The sequence below is a fragment of the Mirounga angustirostris genome, unplaced genomic scaffold, assembly GCF_029215605.1.
Source record: "Mirounga angustirostris isolate CCGP_5_RB_7025 unplaced genomic scaffold, mMirAng1.0.hap1 SCAF_13, whole genome shotgun sequence".
NCBI lineage: Eukaryota > Metazoa > Chordata > Mammalia > Carnivora > Phocidae > Mirounga > Mirounga angustirostris.
Genome location: NW_026991721.1, coordinates 80,669,713 through 80,693,193, shown reverse-complemented (window position 1 = coordinate 80,693,193; position 23,481 = coordinate 80,669,713). Strand labels below are relative to the sequence as shown.

The window sequence follows — 23,481 nt, the reverse complement described above, 5'->3', positions numbered from 1 at the left end:
GTTCTAGTAATTTGGGAGTGGAGTCTTTTGGGTTTTCCACATAAAGTATCATGTTGTCTGAGAAAAGAGAGAGCTTGACTTCTTCTTTGCCAATTTGAATACCTTTTATTTCTTTTTGTTGTCTGATTGCTGTTGCTAGGATCTCTAGTACTATGTTGAAAAATAGTGGCAAGAGTGGGCATCCTTGACGTGTTCCTGATCTTAAGGGAAAGGCTCTCAGCTTTTCCCCATTGAGGATGATATTCGCTGTGGGTTTTTCATAGATGGATTTTATGAACTTGAGGAATGTTCCCTCTATCCCTATACTCTGAAGAGTTTTCATCAGGAAAGGATGTTGTATTTTGTCAAATGCCTTTTCTGCATCAATGGAGAGGACCATATGGTTCTTCTCCCTCCTCTTACTAATGTGTTCTATCACATTGATTGATTTGTGAATGTTGAACCACCCTTGCATCCCAGGGATAAATCCCACTTGGTCATGGTGGATAATCCTTTTAATGTATTGTTGGATCCTATTAGCTAGGATTTTGTTGAGGATTTTGGAATCCATATTCATCAGGGATATCAGTCTGAAATTCTCCTTTTTGATGGGGTCTTTGCCTGGTTTGGGGATTAAGGTAATGCTGGCCTCATAGAATGAGTTTGGAAGTTTTCCTTCTGTTTCTATTTTTTGAAACAGCTTCAGTAGAATAGGTATTATTTCTTCTTTGAATGTTTGGTAGAATTCCCCAGGGAATCCATCAGGCCCCGGACTCTTGTATTTTGGGAGGTTTTTGATCACTGCTTCAATCTCATTACTGGTTATTGGCCTATTCAGGTTGTCAATTTCTTCCTGTTTCAGTCTTGGCAGCTTAAAGGTTTCCAGGAAGGCCTCCATTTCATCCAGATTGCTCAGTTTATTGGCATATAGTTGTTGATAATAATTTCTAATAATTGTTTCTATTTCCCTGGTGTTAGTCGTGCTCTCTCCCCTTTCATTCATAATTTTATTAACTTGGGTCTTTTCTCTTTTCTTTTGGCTAAGTCTGGCCAGTGGCTTATTGATCTTATTAATTCTTTCAAAGAACCAACTTCTAGTTTCGTTGATCTGATCTACTGTGTTTCTGGTTTCTAATTCATTGATTTCTGCTCTAATTTTAATGATTTCTCTTCTAATGCGTGGCTTAGGCATTGTTTGTTGCTTTTTCTCTAGTTCTTTAAGGTGTAGAGTTAGTTGGTGAATTTGGGATTTTTCTATTTTTTTGAGTGAGGCTTGGATGGCTATGTATTTCCCCCTTAGGACCGCCTTTGCAGTATCCCCTAGGTTTTGGACTGATGTGTTTTTGTTCTCATTGATTTCCATGAATTATTTAAGTTCTTCTTTGATTTCCTCATTGACCCAAACATTCTTGAGCAGAGTGGTCTTTAGCTTCCAAGTGTTTGAATTTCTGCCAAATTTTTTCTTGTGACTGAGTTCCAGTTTTAAAGCATTATGGTCTGAGAATATGCAGGGAATAATCTCAGTCTTTTGGTATCGGTTGAGACGTGATTTGTCACCCAGTACGTGGTCTGTTCTGGAGAAAGTTCCCCATGTGCGCTCGAGAAGAATGAGTATTCTGTTGTTTTAGGGTGGAATGTTCTGTAAATATCTATGAGGTCTATCTGGTCCAGTGTATCATTCAAAGCTCTTGTTTCCTTGTTGATTTTCTGCTTAGATGATCTGTCCATTGCTGAGAGTGGAGTATTGAGGTCTCCTACAATTAACATATTGTTATCAATATGACTCTTTATTTTGGTTAACAGTTGGCTTATGTAGATGGCTGCTCCCATGTTGGGGGCATAGATATTTACAATTGTTAGATCTTCTTGTTGGACAGACCCTTTAAGAATGATATAGTGTCCTTCTGTGTCTCTAACTACAGACTTTAGTTTAAAATCTAATTTCTCTGATATAAGAATTGCTATCCCAGCTTTCTTTTGAGGTCCGCTGGCATGGAAGATGGATCTCCATCCCTTCACTTTCAGTCTAGATGTATCTTTAGGTTCAAAATGAGTCTTTTGTAGGCAGCATATGGATGGGTCCTGTCTTTTTATCCAATCTGCAACCCTGTGCCATTTTATGGGAGCATTTAGGCCATTCACGTTGAGAGTGATTATTGAAAGATGTGAATTAATTGTCATGTTGCCTGTGAAGATGTTGTATTTATAGATTGTCCCTGTAAATTTCTGTTGTATATCACTCTTGGGGTCTTCCTCCTTTTATAGAACCCCCCTTAATATTTCTTGCAGGGCCGGCTTAGTGGTCACATATTCTTTCAGTTTCTGCCGGTCGTGGAAGCTCTGCATCTCTCCATCCATTCTAATGACAGCCTTGCTGGATAAGGTATTCTTGGCTGCATGTTCTTCTCATTTAGACCTTGAATATGTCTTGCCAGCCTTTCTGGCTTGCCAGGTCTTTGTGGATAGGTCTGACATTATTCTGATGTTCCTCCCTTTGTACGTAAGGAATCTCTTCCCCCTAACTGCCCTTAAGATTGTTTCCTTGGTTCTAAGATTTGCAAGTTTTACTATTACATGCCAGGGTGTTGGCCTGTTTTCCTTGATTTTTCTTGATCTTGGGAGGGGTCCTCTCTGCCTCTAGGACTCGAATGTTTCTTTCATTCCCCAAATTAGGGAAGTTCTCAGCTACGATTTGCTCAAATACATCTTTTAGTCATCTCTCTCTCTCCACTCCCTCCAGGATTCCAATTATTCTGACATTGGAACGCTTCATGGTGTCACTTATTTCTCTGATTCTATTTTCATGGATTCTGAGATGTTTTTCCTTGGCCTCCTCTTTTCCTTTTTTATCTATTAAATGGTCTTCCAGGTCACTAATTCTTTCTTCTGCCTCACTTACCCTAGCTGTTAGATTATCTAGATTAGATTGGATCTCATTGATAGCGTTTTTAAGTTCTGCCAGTTCAGCTTTCATGTCTGCCCTTAGAGACTCTATGTTGCCATTAATTGATTTCTCCATTCTAGCCATTGTCTTCACAAATGCTAGCCTGAATTCCATCTCCGACATCTTGGTTATATCTGCATCCATTTGTAAATCTGCAGCATAAGTCATGGTCTCTGAGTCTTTTCTATTTTGGGGGTTCCTCCTCCTAGTCATTCTGTTGATGGGTGTTTGAGGGAATGTATAGAGTCCAAATTATTGACCAGAACCCAAGCAAGATGCACCTGTTTTCTTGGGACCTTAGGGTTGCTGGCCTCTTTTTTCCCAGCCTGTCTTCTGGGGGAGGGGCCTGCCATGCTGTTACTCAGGTAACCCTGTTTGGGGGAGTTGCCCTGCCCCCCTGTGGTGGGGGATGGGCTCAGCAGGAATCAGTTTTTGGGGCTCTTGTTCTCTGGCAGCTTTCCCTGGCTGCTTTCCACATCTCTTCTGTGAGTCAGAGCAGAAGAGACCATTTCCAACCCTCTGCCTCAGCGCAGAGAGACCGCAGTCTGTTCTTCAGTGAGCCCTCCAGGTCATATTGTCTCCGTTTCTGTCCATGCTGCTATAAACTGCAGCGTCCTGGGTTGTGCACCCCTCTGCAGTGCCCCCAGTCCTGCCTCCAGGTCGGGGCACGTCTCTGCCCTTTGTACTTCTAAAACCGCCAGCCGCTCCCAGTTCGCATGACCCTGCCACTCCGGGTTTCTGCCCCGGGGGCTGCAGTTCGTAGGCGCGACCCCGCCACTCCGGGTTTTTGCCCCAGGGGCTGCCCTAGAGTCCTTTCCCCACCGCTACCGATCTGCAAGTCTGTGCCCCGTCCCCAGCGCACGAGGCTGTTGCTCACCTGCGGTGTAGGATCCCCATGGCCAGGCACCTGCCTGCTGCTGTTTATCCTCCAATATCTGCCCATGGAATCACAGCTCCCCACTTCATACCTCAAAACCAACCAACTGGAATATTCTGTTTGTAGAGATCCAGATCTTCTTACATCTCAGGTTGGTTTCGTGGGTACTCAGAGTGATCTGGTAGAGATCCAGCTCAATTCCAGGGACCAGTTGAAATAGGTTCTCTTATTCCTCCACCATCTTTCCTCCTAATCTGGTTTTCTTTCCTTATAATGTCTTTATTTTAGAATCGGTAATGCTGGCCTCATAAAATGAGCTTGGAAGTATTCCCTCCTTTTCTATTTTCTGGAAGAGGTTTATAGAATCCATACCATTTCTTACTTAATGTTTGGTAAAATTCACCAGTGAAACCATCTGGACCTGAAGTTTTCTTTTTAAAAAGACTTTTATGTAGAATTTAATGTCTCTAATAGATGTAGCATAATTTAGATTATTTCTTCTTGAGCAAGTTTTGGTAGTTTGTGTCTTTTAAGGATTTATTCTATTCTTTTTTTTTTTATTCTTATGTTAATCCCCATACATTACATCATTAGTTTTAGATGAAGTGTTCCATGATTCATTGTTTGTGCATAACACCCAGTGCTCCATGCAGAATGTGCCCTCCTCAATACCCACCACCAGGCTAACCCATCCTCCCACCTCCCTCCCCTCTAGAACCCTGTTTGTTTTTCAGAGTCCATCGTCTCTCATGGTTCGTCTACCCCTCCAATTTCCCCCACTTCATTCTTCCCCTCCCGCTACCTTCTTCTTCTTCTTCTTTTTTTTTTCTTAACATATATTGCATTATTTGTTTCAGAGGTACAGATCTGAGATTCAACAGTCTTGCACAATTCACAGCGCTTACCAGAGCACATACCCTCCCCAATGTCTATCACCCAGTCACCCCATCCCTCCCACCCCACCCCCCACTCCAACAACCCTCAGTTTGTTTCCTGTGATTAAGAATTCCTCATATCAGTGAGATCATATGATACATGTCTTTCTCTGTTTGACTTATTTCACTCAACATAATACCCTCCAGTTCCATCCACGTCATTGCAAATGGCAAGATCTCATTCCTTTTGATGGCTGCATAATATTCCATTGTATATATATACCACCTCTTCTTTATCCATTCATCTGTCAATGGACATCTTGGCTCTTTCCAGAGTTTGGCTAATGTGGACATTGCTGCTATAAACATTGGGGTGCACGTACCCCTTCGGATCCCTACATTTGTATCTTTGGGGTAAATGCCCAGTAGTGCAATTGCTGGATTATATGGTAGCTCTATTTGCAACTTTTTGAGGAACCTCCATACAGTTTTCCAGAGTGGCTGCACCAGCTTGCATGCCCACCAAGAGTGTAGGAGGGTTCCCCTTTCTCGGGATTCCCGCCAACATCTGTTGTTTCCTGACTTGTTAATTTTAGCCATTCTAACGGGTGTGAGGTGGTATCTCATTGAGGTTTTGATTTGGATTTCCCTGATGCTGAGCGATATTGAGCACTTTTTCATGTGTCTGTTGGCCATTTGGATGTCTTCTTTGGAAAAATGTCTGTTCATGACTTCTGCCCATTTCTTGATTGGATTCTTTGTTCTTTGGGTGTTGAGTTTGATGAGTTCTTTATAGATTTTGGATACTAGCCCTTTATCGGATATGTCATTGGCAAATATCTTCTCCCATTCTGTCGGTTGTCTTTTGGTTTTGTTGACTGTTTCCTTTGCTTTGCAAAAGCTTTTTATCTTGATGAAGTCCCAATAGTTCATTTTTGCCCTTGCTTCCCTTGCCTTTGGCGATGTTTCTAGGAAGAAGTTGCTTCGGCTGAGGTCAAAGAGGTTGCTGCCTGTGTTCTCCTTTAGGATGTTGATGGACTCCTGTCTCACATTGAGGTCTTTCAACCATTTGGAGTCTATTTTTGTGTGTGGTGTAAGGAAATGGTCCAGTTTCATTCTTCTGCATGTGGCTATCCAATTTTCCCAACACCATTTGTTGAAGAGACTGTCTTTGTTCCATTGGACATTCTTTCCTGCTTTGTCGAAGATGAGTTGACCATAGAGTTGAGGGTCCATTTCTGGGCTCTCTATTCTGTTCCATTGATCTATGTGTCTGTTTTTGTGCCAGTACCATGCTGTCTTGATGATGACAGCTTTGTAATAGAGCTGGAAGTCCGGAATTGTGATGCCGCCGGCTTTGCTTTTCTTTTTCAACATTCCTCTGGCTATGCGGGGTCTTTTCTGGTTCCATACAAATTTTAGGATTATTTGTTCCATTTCTCTGAAAAAAGTGGATGGTATTTTGATGGGAATTGCATTGAATGTGTAGATTGCTCTAGGTGGCATAGACATCTTCACAATATTTGTTCTTCCAATCCATGAGCATGGAACGTTTTTCCATTTCTTTGTGTCTTCCTCAATGTCTTTCATGAGTATTTTATAGTTTTCTGAGTACAGATCCTTTGTCTCTTTGGTTAGATTTATTCCTAGGTATCTTATGGTTTTGGGTGCAATTGTAAATGGGATCGACTCCTTAATTTCTCTTTCTTCTGTCTTGTTGTTGGTGTATAGGAATGCCACTGACTTCTGTGCATTGATTTTATATCCTGCCACTTTACTGAATTCCTGTATGAGTTCTAGCAGTTTTGGGGTGGAGTCTTTTGGGCTTTCCACATAAAGTATCATATCATCTGCAAAGAGTGAGAGTTTGACTTCTTCTTTGCCAATTTGGATGCCTTTGATTTCTTTTTGTTGTCTGATTGCTGTAGCTAGGACTTCCAATACTATGTTGAATAGCAGTGGTGATAGTGGACATCCCTGCCGCGTTCCTGACCTTAGGGGAAAGCTCTCAGTTTTTCCCCATTGAGGATAATATTCGCTGTAGGTTTTTCATAGATGGCTTTTATGATATTGAGGTATGTACCCTCTATCCCTATACTCTGAAGAGTTTTGATCAAGAAAGGATGCTGTACTTTGTCAAAAGCTTTTTCTGCATCTATTGAGAGGATCATATGATTCTTGTTCTTTCTTTTGTTAATGTATTGTATCACGTTGATTGATTTGCGGATGTTGAACCAACCTTGCAGCCCAGGGATAAATCCCACTTGGTCATGGTGAATAATCCTTTTAATGTACTGTTGGATCCTATTGGCTAGTATTTTGGTGAGAATTTTTGCATCCATGTTCATCAGGGATATTGTTCTGTAATTCTCTTTTTTGATGGGGTCTTTGTCTGGTTTTGGGATCAAGGTAATGCTGGCCTCATAAAATGAGTTTGGAAGTTTTCCTTCCGTTTCTATTTTTTGGAACAGTTTCAGAAGAATAGGTATAAATTCTTCTTGAAATGTTTGGTAGAATTCCCCTGGGAAGCCATCTGGCCCTGGGCTTTTGTTTGTTGGGAGATTTTTGATGACTGCTTCAATTTCCTTAGTGGTTATAGGTCTGTTCAGGTTTTCTATTTCATCCTGGTTCAGTTTTGGTAGTTGATCCATCTCTAGGAATGCATCCATCTCTTCCAGGTTATCTAATTTGCTGTCATAGAGTTGCTCATAATATGTTCTTATAATTGTTTGTATTTCTTTGGTGTTGGTTGTGATCTCTCCTCTTTCATTCATGATTTTGTTGATTTGGGTCATATCTCTTCTCTTTTTGATAAGTCTGGCCAGGGGTTTATCAATCTTTTTAATTCTTTCAAAGAACCAGCTCCTAGTTTCGTTGATCTGTTCTACTGTTCTTTTAGTTTCTATTTCATTGATTTCTGCTCTGATCTTTATTATTTCTCTTCTCCTGCTGGGTTTAGGCTTTATTTGCTGTTCTTTCTCCAGCTCCTTTAGGTGTAGGGTTAGGTTGTGTATTTGAGAACTTTCTTGTTTCTTGAGAAAGGCTTGTATTGCTATATACTTTCCTCTTAGGACTGCCTTTGCTGCATCCCAAAGATTTCGAACAGTTGTGTTTTCATTTTCATTGGGTTCCATGTATTTTTTTAATTCTTCTTTAATTTCCTGTTGACCCATTCATTCTTCAGTAGGATGCTCTTTAGCCTCCATGTATTTGAGTTCTTTCCGACTTTCCTCTTGTGATTGAATTCTAGTTTCAAAGCACTGTGGTCTGAAAATAGGCAGGGAATGATCCCAATCCTTTGGTACTGGTTGAGACCTGATTTATGACCTAGGATGTGATCTATTCTGGAGAATGTTCCATGGGCACTAGAGTAGAATGTGTATTCCATTGCTTTGGGGTGGAATGTTCTGAATATGTCTGTGAAGTCCATTTGGTCCAGTGTGTCATTTAAAGTCTTTATTTCCTTGTTGATCTTTTGCTTAGATGATCTGTCCATTTCAGTGAGGGGGATGTTAAAGTCCCCCACTATTATTGTATTGCTGTCGATGTGTTTCTTTGCTTTTGTTATTAATTGCCTTATATAATTGGCTGCTCCCATGTTAGGGGCATAGGTATTTACAATTGTTAGATCTTCTTGTTGGATAGATCCTTTACGTAGGATATAGTGTCCTTCCTCATCTCTTATTACAGTCTTTGGTTTAAAATCTAATTTGTCTGATACAAGGATTGCCACCCCAGCTTTCTTTTGGTGTCCGTTAGCATGGTAAATGGTTTTCCACCCCCTCACTTTCAATCTGGGGGTGTCTTTGGTTCTAAAATGAGTTTCTTGCAGACAGCATATCGATGGGTCTTGTTTTTTTAATCCAGTCTGTTAGCCTGTGTCTTTTGACTGGGGCATTGAGCCCATTTACATTCAGGGTAACTATTGAAAGATAGGAATTTAGTGCCATTGTATTGCCTGTAAGGTGACTGTAACCGTATATTGTCTGTGTTCCTTTCTGGTCTATGTTGCTTTTAGGCTCTCTCTTTGCTTAGAGGACCCCAGGATTTATTCTCTTCTATTTCATCTAAGTTTATGAATTCATGGGCACAGAGTTGTTTGTAATATATTCTGTTGATATCCTTGTAATGTCTTTGTTGTCAGTGGTGGTGGCCCTTCTTTCATTCCTGATATTCGTAAGTTTGTGTCTTCTCTCTTTTTATCTCAGTCATTGTGACTAGAAGTTTAACAGTTTTATTGATCTTTTCAGAGAATTAGCTTTTGGCTTTTTTTTTTTTTTTTGCTTTATTTTCTTCCTGTTCTCTATTTCATTGATTTCTTCTCTGATCTTTAGCATTTTCTATTTTGCTTCCTTTGGACTGAATTGGCTCTACTTTTTCTAGGTTGTTTGTTTGTTTGGTGGAAGCTTAGATTACTGACTTGAGAATTTTTTCTTTTCTAATATGAGCATTTATGGCTACAAATTTCTCTGAATGCACTGTTTGATATGCTGTATTTTCATTTTCTTTTCCTTTTTTTAAAGATTTTATTTATTTGAGAGAGAGAGAATGAGAGAGAGCACACGAGAGGGGGGAGGGTCAGAGGGAGAAGCAGACTCCCTGCCGAGCAGGGAGCCCGATGCAGGACTTGATCCAGGGACTCCAGGATCATGACCTGAGCCAAAGGCAGTCGCTTAACCAACTGAGCCACCCAGGCGCCCGCTGTATTTTCATTTTCAAAAATGTTTCAAAAAATGTTCAAAACATTTTAAAATTTCCCTTGAGACTTCATCTTATTCTATGTATCAGAAATATGTTGCTTAATTTTTGAATCCTTGGGTATTTTCCAGGTATTATTCTGTTGTTGATTTCTAGTTTAATACTGTTAAAATCCAAGAATATACTTGGCATGATTTCTGTTCTTTTACATTTGTTAAGTTTTGTTTTATGACTCATAATATGGTCAGTTTGGTGAATGTTCCATGTACACTTGAGAAGATGTGTATTTTGCATTTGTTTTAAAATTTCCATTAGCTTAAGTTGATTGATGGTACTGTTCAGGTAATCTTTATTCTTACTGATTTTCTACTTACTTATTCTATCAATTATTAAGAGAAGAGTATTGATATCTCTAAATATAATTGTGGATTTATTTATTTGTCCTTTCAGATCTATCCACTTTTGTCTTTGTGTATTTTGAACCACTGTTTTTAGGTATGTACATATTTAGAATTGTTGTATTTTCTTGGAGAATTCACCCCTTTATCATTATGTAATGACCATCTTCCTTGTTTTGAAGTCTACTTTGACTGATATAAATATAGCTATTCAGGCTTTCTTTTGGTTAGTGGTTTGCATGATGTATTTTTCTTTATCCTTTTACTTTTTACCTTTCTTTTCTTTTAAGATTTTATTTATTTATTTGAGAGAGAGAGCACAAGCAGGGCAGAGGGGCACAGGAAGAGGGAGAAGCAAGTTTCCCACTGAGCAGGGAGCCAGACTCGGGGCTTGATCCCAGGACTCTGGGATCCTGACCTGAGCTGTTAACTGACTGAGCCACCGAGGTGCCCCAATTTTTACCTTTCTTTAAGTGTTCATATTTAAAGTGGATTTCTTGTAGACCGCATATAATTATGTATTACTTTTTAAAATATTTAATCTGACAGTTTCTCTCTCTTAACTGATGTAGTTAGATAATTCACATTTAAAGTGATTATTGATATAGTTGGATTAAAATCTAGCATCTTGCTAATTCTTTTCTATTTTTCCACTTGTTATGTTTCTTTTTTCTTCTTTTTTTCCCTTCTCTTGAATTAATTGAGCATTTTTTATGATTATATTTTATCTCCTCTATGGACTAAAAACTTTCCTCAGGGTTTAAAGTTTTAGCTGTCGCCCAAGGATTTAAAATATACATGTTAAATTAATCTGAAAGTACTTTCAAATACTGAACTGCTTCACATGTAGTATCTTATGCATATCTTATAATAGTATATTCCTAAATCCTCATTTTAAAGATACTGTTCTATTGTGTTGTGTTATTTTGTTGTTGTTGTTTTGTTTTGTTTTTTTGGCCTTCATGGTTTCTGTTGATAAGTCTATATTAATTCTTATCTGTGGCTTTTGTAGGTGATTTGTCTTTTTTTCTCTGACTGCCTTTAGAATTTTCTCATTGTCTGCTTGATGTTCTCACAGATTGGATCTATGGTTTGGTGTCTGTAATTAATTTAGAAAATTCTCAGCCATTACTTATTCAAATATTTCCTCTCTTCTCTCTCTCTTCTTCTGTAGGTCCAATTACATGTACATAAGATCATTTGAAATTGTCTCACACTGCTTGGATGGTGTTTTTTTTTTTTTTCCCTACTCTTTTTCTCTTTATTTTTTAGTTTGGTTAACTTCTTTTTTTTTTTTTTTTAAAGATTTTATTTATTTATTTGAGACAGAGAGAATGAGAAAGAGAGAGAGCACATGAGAGGGGGGAGGGTCAGAGGGAGAAGCAGGCTCCTCGCCGAGCAGGGAGCCTGATGCGGGACTCGATCCAGGGACTCCAGGATCATGACCTGAGCCGAAGGCAGTCGCTTAACCAACTGAGCCAGCCAGGCGCCCATAGTTTGGTTAACTTCTATTGACTTCTCTTTAAGTACATTGATTTATTCCTCTCCTCCGTTGAGGCTACTGGTGAGCTCAGTGAAGGACTTCTTTATTTCCGTTACTGTGTTCTTGATTTGTAGTTTTTCATTCACTTCCTATAGCTTCCATCTGTCAACTAAAGTTATCCATCTGATTTTGCATGGTGTCCACCTTTTCTATTGCAGCCTTTATCATATTAATCATAGTTATTTTAAATTCCGTATTTAATTACAAGATCTGTCTTATCTGAGACTGTGCTTGATTATTGCTTTATCTCTTCAAAATGTGGTTTTTTTCCTTGCCATTTTGTAAGGCTCATAGTTTTGTTTTTAAATGAAAACTGAACATCTTGTGTGGGACATAGATACTATGTTGGAGGTAAGCATGCCTTTCTTTCTGCTAGCCTTTTAATGTGGGGGGTTTGTGTTAATCTAGTCAGGAGTTGGGCTGAATTTGAGGTTTCTTGTTGCTAAGGTTATCCTCCTTGAACCACAGGCTTCAAATTCCTCTAGAATATCTCATGTCTAGTGTGAGGGCTAGTTTTTCAGAGGTATTTTCTCTATGTCTGGACTCCTCTTGTCTTTGGTTCTTCCCCCCTTTGCATTGCACCCCAAGAGAGTCTGTCTCTCCCAGCTCTCCCAGCTATACTGTATGTCATTTATACTCTATACTGGTTAGCGTGATGGTGAGGGAGGAAATGCATTCCCTGATGTTATAATTAAGCCTCAGTCTTAGGCAAGCACTGTGTGCCTGGGTCTGAGGGGTAGGCCTTTCAAGTGCTCCTGTTTCTTCCCTCGCTGTATTTCCAGGCCCAGCACAGGTTCTTGTTCCTCTCCCAATGGTAGTATTTTGTTTTGTTGTTTTTTCCCTGCTCTGTTTCTCAGAAGCAGTAGGTTTCTACCAGTGTCCTAAGGTGACAGCTTTTGTTGTTCCTGTCTCTGCAGATTAAGTCTTTTGTTCCCTAGAAGAGAGGAGTATGGGAGATTTGGCAGAGGCTGCCGCTTCCCTTCCCCAGCCAATATGGGGAAGGAAGCCAAAGTACCTCATGCTTGTTGGCTTAAACAGTATTTATCTTCTCACAGTTCTGGAGGCTAGAATCTGAGATCAAGGTGTCAAAAGGGTTTGTTTCTTCTGAGGCTTCTCTCCTCAACTGACTTCTCTGGACATCTTCACAAGGTTCTCCCTCTGTGTGTGTCTGTATCCTAATCTCTTCTTATAAGGGTACTAGTGATATTGGATTAGGGTCCACCCTAATAATCTCATTTAACCTTAATTAACTGTTTAAATACCCTTTTCCCAAATACAGTCATATTCTGAGATACTGGGGATTAGGACTTCCAGTATAAATGTGGGGGGGGGGCACAATTCAGCCCATAACTTTCCACCCTCACCCAAATTTAAGTCCTTCTTGCATGCAAAATATATTAACCCCATGCCTGCAACCTCAAAGTCCAACTTTTTTTTTTTATTCCAGCATCAACTATGAGTCCAAAGTCTCATCTAATACAGGTGGAGATGAGACTCCAGGTATGATTCATCCTAGGCAAAATGCTTCTTTAGGTATGAACCTGTGAAACCAGGCAACAAGTTATCTGCTTCCAAAATATAATGTAGGATAGACAATCTCATTCAAAAAGGGAGAAATTGGAAAGCAGAAAGGGGTCATGGGTGGCAAGCAAGTCCAAAACCTTGTAGGGCAAATTCCATTAGATTTGAGGCCTCAGAATAATAATTAGACTTTAAGGCTTAATAATAATTCCCCATTCTCTATGTTTACCAGGGTGGGCTTCCCTTTCAGGCCCACCAGGTGACAGCTCTATAACCTCAGCCCTGGGCATTGGCTGTGACTCCTCTGGAACCTAGAAAAAGACAACACAGCCCCATCTGCTGGGCTTTTGTGCCCGCAGTAGTAGTGGTAGCCTGCTGACTTCTCAATCACCTTCAGCGTTATTCCTCTTTTTTCTTGAAGGATAATATATATTTGTAGGCTGATGGCTCTATTGGCCCATCCTGTAGAATCCCAGAAGTCCGACAGCTTTCCTTCATTGTGCCTCAGCTCTGTCCCCTTCTGTCCAAGTCAGTAGCATTTCTGCTAGCATAAAATTTTAAAAAACCTATTGGCCTCCCGTACAATTCATGGGAGCCCAAGCCATTAGACAAGAGGTTCCTCCTTGGAACTTTCCTAGATAGCCACACCTCTATTCCTGGCCTCTATTGAGTTGGCTGAATGGATCTATAAGTCACTGACCAACAACCTCTGTAGCAAATGATTGTCCACCCACATCTTTGATGTTCTCTAATTGTGCCTTTTCAATTTTTACAATATAGGTAGGCTGAGAATTTTACAAATTCTTCCAGTTCGGGTTCCTTTTTGCTTAACAATTCCTTCTTCAATTTATCTCTTTCCTCTTATATTTCACTATAAGGAACAAGGAGAAACCAGACCATGCCATCAACATTTTCTTAGGAATCTCTTCATCTAAATATTGAGGTTCATCAATTGCAAGTTCTGCTTTCCAAAAACACTAGAACTCAATTCATCCAAGTTCTTTGCCATTTTATAACAAGGATCAACTTCCCCTTCCAGTTTCCAATAACATTTACTGATTTCCACCTGAGATCTCAGCAGAAGCATCTTTAACATTCATATTTCTAACAGCAATCTGTTTATGATGACATCTGTATTCTCTAAGATGATACAAGTTCTCTTTCCAGCTTCCTATTCTTTTTCTGAGCTCTCACTAGAATTGCCTCTAATCCCATATTTCTTTTTTTTTTTTAAAGATTTTATTTATTTATTCATAGAGACAGAGAGAAAGACAGAGGCAGAGCGAGAAGCAGGCTCCCCGCGGAGCAGGGAGCCCGATGCGGGACTCGATCCCAGGACCCTGGGGTCATGACCTGAGCCAAAGGCAGACACTTAACCGACTGAGCCACCCAGGCGTCCCTCCCATATTTCTATTAACAGTCCCTTCAAGGAGCTCTAGGCTTATTTTTAGCAAGCACTTCAAGGTTCATCCAGCCTTTCCCCATTACTTAGTTCCAAAGCCACTTCCTCATCTTTAGGTATTTGTTAATAAAAAATCACCCCAGTACCCCACCAAAATCTGTATTAGTTTCCTTGGGCTGCCGTAACAGAACACCATGGACTGCGTACTTAAACAACAGGCATTTATCTTCTCACAATTTTAGAGGCTTAGACATCCAAGACTCAGGTGCCATCAGGGTTGTTTTTATCTGAGATTCTTTTCTTGGCCTGTAGATGGCCTTCTTCTCCTCCTTATGTCTTCACATGGTCTATGCTTGTCTATGTTCAAATTTCCTCTTTTTATAAGGACACCACTCATTTTGGAGGCACTGTCGCCAAATACAGTCATATTCTGAGGTTCTGGGAATTAGGACCTCAACATATGAATTTTTTTTGGTTTGGGGGCGGGGGACCCAATTCACCTGTAATAGAAAGTTACTGAGGATTCTCCCCAGTCTTCCCACAGAACATGTGGTAGGATTTGTGGAGATAAAATCTGCATAAAGGTGTAAGACCCACCACATCCAGGCCCCTGGGGGATTCACATTTTCATGCTAGCCCAATATGTTTTCCTATGTTCTTTTTTTTTTTTTTTTTAAGATTTTATGTATTTATTTCACAGAGACAGAGATAGCTAGAGCAGGAACACAAGCAGTGGGAATGGGAGAGGGAAAAACAGGCTCCCCCCCCCCCCGAGGAGGGAGTCCGATGTGGGACTCAATCCCAGGACCCTGGGGTCATGACCTGAGCAGAAGGCAGACGCCCAACGACTGAGCCACCCAGGCGCCCTTCCTATGTGTTCTTTCCCACATAATTAAAAAGGCAATGAGAAATAAATGAAGATACGAGAATAACCCACTCTCAGTATAAAACTATCATTTGCATCTGTTTAGGATTCACTCATTTGGGGTGTTCAGTAGGTTCTTCTCCCCTTCTTCTTTTTCTAAGGTTTTTTTTTTTTTTTTCCTTTGTATGGTTTTTTTTAATTGAGGTACAATTGACATATAGCATTATATTAGTTTTAGGTATATAACAGAATGATTTGATATTTGTATATATTGTGAAGTAATCACCACAATAAGTCTAGTAAACATCCATCACCATACTTAAAAACAATATTTTTTCTTGTGATGAGAACTTTTAAGATCTACTCTCAGCAATGCTCAAATATGAATACAGTACTATTAACTATAGTCACCGTGCTGTGCATTACATCCCCATAACTTATTTGTTTTATAACTAGAAGTTTGTACCTTTTGACTCCCTTCACCCATTTCACCCAACCCCCCATCTTCCCTTCTTCCCTCCATGCAGCAACCAGCAGTCTGTTCTGTTTCTCCAAGTTTTGGTTTTTGTTGTTGGTTTTTAATTTTTTTTTTTTTTATGATTCCACATATAAGTGATAACACATGATATTTGTCTTTCTCTGTCTGATTTATTTCACTTCTCATAATGTCCTCAGGTCCACCCATGTTGTCACAAATGGCAAGATTTCATTCTTCTTTATGGCTGAAATATTTAATTTCTCATATATATCACATCTTCTTTATCCATTTATCTATCAATGGACACTTGGTTTGTTTTTATACATTGGCTCTTGTATAATGCTCTAATGAACACGGGGGTGTGTATATCTTTTTGAGTTAGTGCTTTAATTTTTTTCAGATAAATACCCAGATGTGGAATTGCTGGATCATATTGTATTTCTATTATTAATGTTTTGAGGAACCTCTACTGTTTTCCATAATGGTTCCACAAATTTACATTCCCACCAACAGTGGGTTCCTTTTTCTCTACATTCTCACCAACACTTGTTATTTCTTGTCTTTTTGATAAGAGTCATTCTTACGGGTGTGAGATGATATATCACTGTGGTTTTGATTCACATTTCCTTGAATTATTGGTGATGTTGAGCATCTTTTCATGTACTTGTTGGCCATCTATATTTCTTCTTTGAAAAATGTCTATTCAGATCTTCTGCCCATTTTTACATCAGGCTATTTGTTTTTTGTTTTTTGTTTTTTGTTGTTGTTGTTATTGAGCTGTATGAGTTCTTTATGTATTTTGGATATTAACTGGTTATCAGATCTGTGATTTGCAAATATTTTCTCACATTCAGTAGGTTGCCATTTCATTTTGTTGATGGTTTCCTTTGCTGAACAGGAGCTTTTTAGTTTGATGTAGTCTCAGTTGTTTATTTTTGTGTTTGTTGCCTTTGCTTTTGATGTCAGATCTAAAAATCATTGCCAAGACCAACATCAAGGAGCTTACTGCCTATGTTTTCTTTTAGGGATTCTATGGTTTCAGGTCTTACATTCAAGTATTTAATTTATTTTGAATTAATCTTTATGTAAGGTATAAGATAAGGGTTCAGTTTCATTGTTTCACATGTGGCTGTCCCTGTTCCTAACACCATTTATTGAAGAGACTAAAGTTTCCCCATTTTATATTCTTGGCTCCTTTGTTGTAAATTAATTGACCATGTATGTGTGGGTGTATTTCTGGGCTCTCAGTTCTGTTCTACATTGTTTGATTTGTGGTTATTAAACCATTCTTGCATTGCAGGGATAAATCCCACTTGTTGATGGTGAATGATTCCTTTAATGTATTGTTGAACTCAGTTTGCTAATATTTTATTGAAGATTTTTGCATATATGTCCATCAAGTATACTGGCTTGATATTTTCTATTCTTGCAGTATGCTTGGTCTGGTTTTGGTATCAGGGTAATTTTGGCTTTGGAAAATGAGGTTAGAAATACTCCCTCCTTCTATTTTTTTGGAAGAGTTTGGAAAGGATTAGCATTAGTTCTTCTTTAAATGTTTGGTAGAATCCACCAGTTAATCCATCTGGTCCTGGACCTTCACTTATTGGGATGTTTTTGATTCTCTAAAGTTTCATGATTCAGTCTTGGCAGGTTGTATGTTTCTAGAAATTTAAGTATTTCATCTTGGTTGTCCAATTTTTTAGCATATTCATTGCATGTTCATGGCAGTCTCTTATTTTCCTTATATTAATGTGGTATCAATTATAACATGTCTTCTTTCATTTCTGATTTTATTTATGTGAATCCTCTATCTTTTTCTTGGTTAGTTTAGCCAACCGTTTGTTTATTTTGTTTATCTTTTCAAAAAACCAGCTCTTGGTTTCATTGATGTTTTCTACTGTGTTTTTAGTCCCTCATTTTTTTCTACTCTGATCTTTATTATTTCCTTTCTTCTATAAACTTTGGGCTTAATTTGTTCTTTTTTTATTTCCTTGAGATATAAAGGTAGGTTGTTTATTTGAGATCTTTCTTGCTTTTTAATGTAGGCATTTATCACACAAACTTACCTTTTAGAACAGCTTTTGCTGCATCCTTTAGGTTTTGGTATGTAGTTCTATTTTCATTTGCCTCAAGATTTCTTGATTTCTCTTTTGATTTCTTTTTTGACCTATTGATTGTTCAGTAGCATGTTTAATCTTTTATATACTTCTGAATTTTCCAGTTTTCTTCTTGTAATTTATTTCTAGTTTTATACTATTAAGGTTGGAAAATAGCTTGATATGATTTCAATCTTCTTATATTTATTAAGAACTTATTAAATAAATATTTAAAATGTTATATCCTCTTGTTGGATTGACCTCTTTATATTGCTCCCCTATATAATGACCTTCTTTGTCTCTTATTACAGTGTTTGTCTTAAAGTCTATTTTGTGTGATATGAGTATAGCTATCCCAGTTTTCTTTTGGTTTCAATTTATATGGAATATCTTTTCCATCTCTTGTTTTCAATCTATGTATGTCCTTACATGTGCAGTAAGTCTTTTGTAGGCAGCATATAGATGGGTCTTATTTTTTTTTTACCCATTCCACAATTCTGTGTCTTTTGATTGGACAATTTAGTTCACTTACTTTTATTTATTTTATTTATTTAATTTTGTTTTAATTTATTTATTTGAGAGAGAGAGAGAAAGAAAGGGAGGGAAAGAGAGAGCACAAGCATGGGGAGCGGCAGGCAGAGAGAGAAGCAGGCTCCCCATTGAGCAAGGAGCCTGATGCGGGACTTGATCCCAGGACCCTGGTATCATGACCTAAGCCAAAGGCAGATGCTTAACTGACTGAGCCACCCAGGCATCCCTATTTTATTTTATTTTTAAAAGATTTTATGTATTTATTTGAGAGATTGAGAGAGAGCAAGAGCAGGGGGGAGGGGAGAGGGAAAGGGAGAAGCAGACTTCCCGCTGAGCAGGGAGCCTGATGGGGCACTCCGTCCCAGGACCCTGGGATCATGACCTGAGCTGAAGGCACATGCTTAACCAACTGAGCCACCCAGGTGCTCTTCCATTTACTTTTAAAGTAATTATTGATAGTTATGCACTTATTGCTATTTTGTTCATTGTTTTCTGACTGTTTTATAATTCCTTTGTTTCTTTCTTCTTTTCTTGCTCCCTTCTTTTGTGATTTGATGATTTTCTCTAAAGGTATGCTCAGATTCCCTTCTTTTTATCCTTCATATATCTGCCATACGTTTTGCTTTTTGATTACCATGAGGCATGCATAGAACAACTTAAATTTATAAGTCTATTTTATGTTGATAACAACTTAGTTCAAACACATTCTAAAATTACATTTTTACTACCCTCCCCCATGTTTTGTGTTTTTGATGTCAGAATTTATTCCTTTTTATCTTGTGTAGCATTACTTTTTATATTAAGGCAAGTTTCAACTGTTGTTGATATTGCCATATCCGATTTCTTTGTTTAATATATAAATAGTATATCATTTTTGTGTCATCATTTTACTTTTAATTTTACTGTAACTTTTAAAAATTTATTTTATTTAAATTTAATTAGCTGGCATGTAGTACATCATTTGTTTCAGATGTAGTGTTCAATAATTCATCAGTTGCATATAAATATAACACTCAGTGTTTATCATATCACATGCCCTCCTGGATGACCATCACCCAATTCCCCCATACCCCCACCCACCATCCCTCTAGCAACCCTCAATTTTTTTCTTATAGTTAAGAGTCTCCCATGTTTTTTCTCCCTCTCTGATGACTTCCCATTCAGTTTTCCCTCCCTTTCCCTATGATCCTCTCTGCTGTTTCTTATATTCTACATATGAGTGAAACCATATGATAATTGTCTTTCTCTGACTTATTTCACTTAGCATAATACCCTCCAGTTCCATCCATGTTGATGTAAATTTTAAGTATTCATCCCTTCTGATGACTGATGACTCAGTAATATTCCATTATATATATATATATATATATATATATATATACCACATCTTCTTTATCCATTCATCTGTCGATGGACAATATTTATCATATTTTGCTATTTATTTCTAATATCCCAGATATTCTATTTAGGATTATTTTCTTCAGATTGAAGTATATCCTTTAGAAATTTCTTTAGGAGCACCTAGGTGGCTCAGTTGGTTAAGCATCTCACTTTGGCTCAGGTCATGATCTCAGGGTCCTGGGATCAAGTCCTGCGTTGGGCTCCCCACTCAGTGGGAAGTCTGCTTCTCCCTCTCCCTCTGCCTCTCCCTGGCTCGTGCTCTTTCTCTCTCTCAAATAAATAAATAAAATCTTTTAAAAAAAGGAAATTTCCTTTGTGATATCTGCCTATGGCATAGTCTATTTTTTTCAATTTCTTTTTTTTTTTATTAGCATATAATGTATTATTTGTTTCAGGGGTACAGGTCTGTGATTCATCAGTCTTACACAATTTACAGAGCTTCACCATAGCACATACCCTCCCCAATGTCCATCACCCAGACACCCCATCCCTCCCACCCCCCTCCACTCCAGCAACCCTCAGTTTGTTTCCTGAGATTAAGAGTTTCTTATGGTTTTTCTCCTTCTCTGGTTTCGTCTTGTTTCATTTTTCCCTCCCTTCCCCTATGATCCTCTGCCTTGTTTCTCAAATTCCACATATCAGTGAGATCATATGATAATTGTCTTTCTATGATTGACTTATTTCACTTAGCATAATACCCTCTAGTTCCATCCACGTCGTTGCAAATGGCAAGATTTCATTTTTCTGATGGCTGCATAATATTCCATTGTATACATATACCACATCTTTATCCATTCATCTGTTGATGGACATCTAGGTTCTTTCCATAGTTTGCCTATTGTGAACATTGCTGCTATAAACATCGGGGTGCACGTGCCCCTTCAGATCACTACATTTATATCTTTGTGGTAAATGCCCAGCAGTGCAATTGCTGGGTCATAGGGTAGCTCTATTTTCAACTTTCTGAGGGACCTCCATACTGTTTTCCAGAGTGGCTGCACCAGTTTGCATTCCCACCAACAGTGTAGGAGGCTCATCCTTGCCAACATCTGTCATTTCCTGACTTGTTAATTTTAGCCATTCTGACTGGTGTGAGGTGGTATCTCATTGAGGTTTTGATTTGGATTTCCCTGATGCCAAGTGATGTTGAACACTTTTTCATGTGTCTGTTGGCCATTTGGATGTCTTCTTTGGAAAAATGTCTGTTCTTGTCTTCTGCCCATTTCTTGATTGGATCATTTGTTCTTTGTGGGTTGAGTTATATAAGTTCTTTATAGATTTTGGATACTAGCCCTTTATCTGATATGTCATTTGCAAATATCTTCTCCCATTCTGTCGGTTGTCTTTTGGTTTTGTTGACTGTTTCCTTTGCTGTGCAAAAGCTTTTTATCTTGATGAAGTCCCAATAGTTCATTTTTGCCCTTGCTTCCCTTGCCTTTGGCGATGTTTCTAGGAAGAAGTTGCTTCGGCTGAGGTCAAAGAGGTTGCTGCCTGTGTTCTCCTCTAGGATTTTGATGAATTCCTGTGTCACATTTAGGTCTTTTATCCATTTTGAGTCTATTTTTGTGTGTGGTATAAGGAAATGGTCTATTTTTTTTTTGTAATACCTCAGTCTCTCTCTTTTTTAAAAAAATATTTTTATTTATTTATTTGACAGAGAGAGAGACCACAAGAGAGGGAACACAAGCAGGGGGAGTGGGAGAAGGAGAAGCAGGCTTCCTGCTGAACAGGGAGCCTGACATGGGGCTTGATCCCAGGACCCTGGGACCATGACCTGAGCTGAAGGCAGATGCATAACGACTGAGCCACCCAGGTGCCCCAATACCTCAGTCTTTCATTGGCTCTGGAATTCTCACTTGGTAGTTGCTTTCTTTCAGCACATAATCTGCTGAATTTATTGTTGCATTTAAAAAGTCCCTGTCAGGCTAACTCCTCTGAAGGTAATTTTTACTCTGTTGTCTGCTATAAAGAATTTTGTCTTTTGGGCACCTGGGTGGCTCAGTTGGTTGAGCCTCCAACTCTTGATTTTGGGTCAGGTCATAATCTCAGGGTTCTGGGATCAAGCCCCATGAGGTTGGGCTCTGTGTTCAGCAGGGAATCTGCTTGCCGATTTCTCTCCCTCACCCTTGGCCCCTCCCCCCATTTGCACATGCATGCTCTTTCTCTCTAAAATAAATAAATAAATCTTAAAAAGAATTCTGTCCTTGTCTTTGGTGTTTTTTCACTTAGACCGTAACTTATGTGTGAATGTATTTATTTATTATTTTTCCCAATTTGTTGAAATTCTTGGACGTGTGTATTCTCAGATAGTATCTCTTCAAATATTGCTCCTGCCCTATTGTCTCACTCCTTTCATTCTGAAATTCCAACTACAGTTATGGTAGACCTCATGTGTGCTTTATATCTGTTTTAGTTTGTGTATTTTTTCTTCTTATGTTTCCTTTTGGATACTTTCTTCTGATCTATCACATTCTAATGTGTACTAATTCTCTTTTGAGCTATATTTAAGATCATCTGTTTTATCCAACATCTTTTTTTGTCCTGAATGAAAAGGTGGGTTCAAGTAATATAGATCATCATTACTGAGATTGAAAGTTTTCTATTATATCTTTTAGTATGTTTCTTGATTTGCTATTTGGTTTATTCTGTTCAGGGACACAAGTTTTGTATAGTGCAAAATTTTTCATCTGTCTTACATGTGTCCTTTGTCCATTTTTCTCTAATCCTTTCTACTTAAGTTCATTTCTATTTAATTTTGTTTACTTTTCACTACTTTTTTGTCCCTCACAGTGTTTATTTACCTTTTAGCTTCTTCCAGTTTTGACTTAATATTTTCTATTTTATCTCCTTTTTTGTTTTGTTTTGTTTTGTTTTACTCTACCAGGTTATATTTTAGCTCCTTATGTTTTCTTATCGTGTCCTTTTTGAGTACTTTTAGTTTTGTCTAATGCCTCAATTTATAGAGGTAATTGTTTCATTGAGATTTTTAACTTCACACCAATATTTTTGGGCCACAATTTTGACTTGTTCCATTGCAAGTTTTTGGTGTTTCTCCTCTCTAATTTTGTTTTTTCATTTCTCTTTTTTTTAATGGTAAATTTAAAAAGTAGATTCTGTTCTTATTCCTTTTTTTATTAATACTCTTCTTTGATTAGATGAGTTCTTATTGGCTCAAGTACTTAAGAGAAGTTCCTGTAAGAGTTTGAGTACAGGACTGCATTTCAGGGTAACAATATATCTTAATGGCACATTGTTGTATTCAGGGATGAATTCTTTTCTTTACCTAACTCCTTTTTCCCATTCCTGGCTCTCCCAGGGAGGCAGTTGAAATGGTAAGACTGATGTCAGATACCTCACAAGCAGACTTCTTTCTACTAAATTTTTTATCTGTGATTCTACAATAGTTATTTTCTTTCAAGCTTCTGATACATTGTATTATGCAAAATGTATCCTTTTACCAGCTTGTGAACCTCATTCTGTAATTACAAATAAGACATTGTTGATATACTATAGGTACGCTTTCTACTTGGAAGAAATTTGTGCTGGTACTCTTTCCTAAAATCTTCAACAAAAAGCATTTTCTTTCTACATTTGTCCAACACTTGATAGAACTTCAGGGCTTTGGCACTCTTTCATTTTAACTTACGTTTTGAAGTTTCAGATGTCAGTTAGATTCATGGAAGATGTCTGTGTTTCCATTTCTCATTCTTCATTATGATCTTGAGGATTTCCAAGAGAATGTCAAGTGCACCAATGGCACAGTGCTACTTAATACCAGAAATCAGTCTTCCCTCTTTAATACAAATGGTATTTATTTAATAAAAGTTTCCAATGAAAAATAATAACTACCAAAAAAGAAGAAAATGGAAGCCA

The 23,481-nt window shown here is 38.3% G+C and overlaps 1 protein-coding gene across 1 annotated transcript in view; it reads left to right on the top strand.

Moving 5' to 3' along the window:
* Nucleotides 1-23,481, top strand: part of LOC123856553 (beta-galactosidase-1-like protein 3) — a 59,565-nt gene that overhangs the window by 18,303 nt on the left and 17,781 nt on the right. Inside the window, 1 exon segment of the mRNA XM_064575860.1 lies at nucleotides 7,926-7,937. Within this exon segment, the coding sequence (XP_064431930.1) occupies nucleotides 7,926-7,937 (12 nt within the window).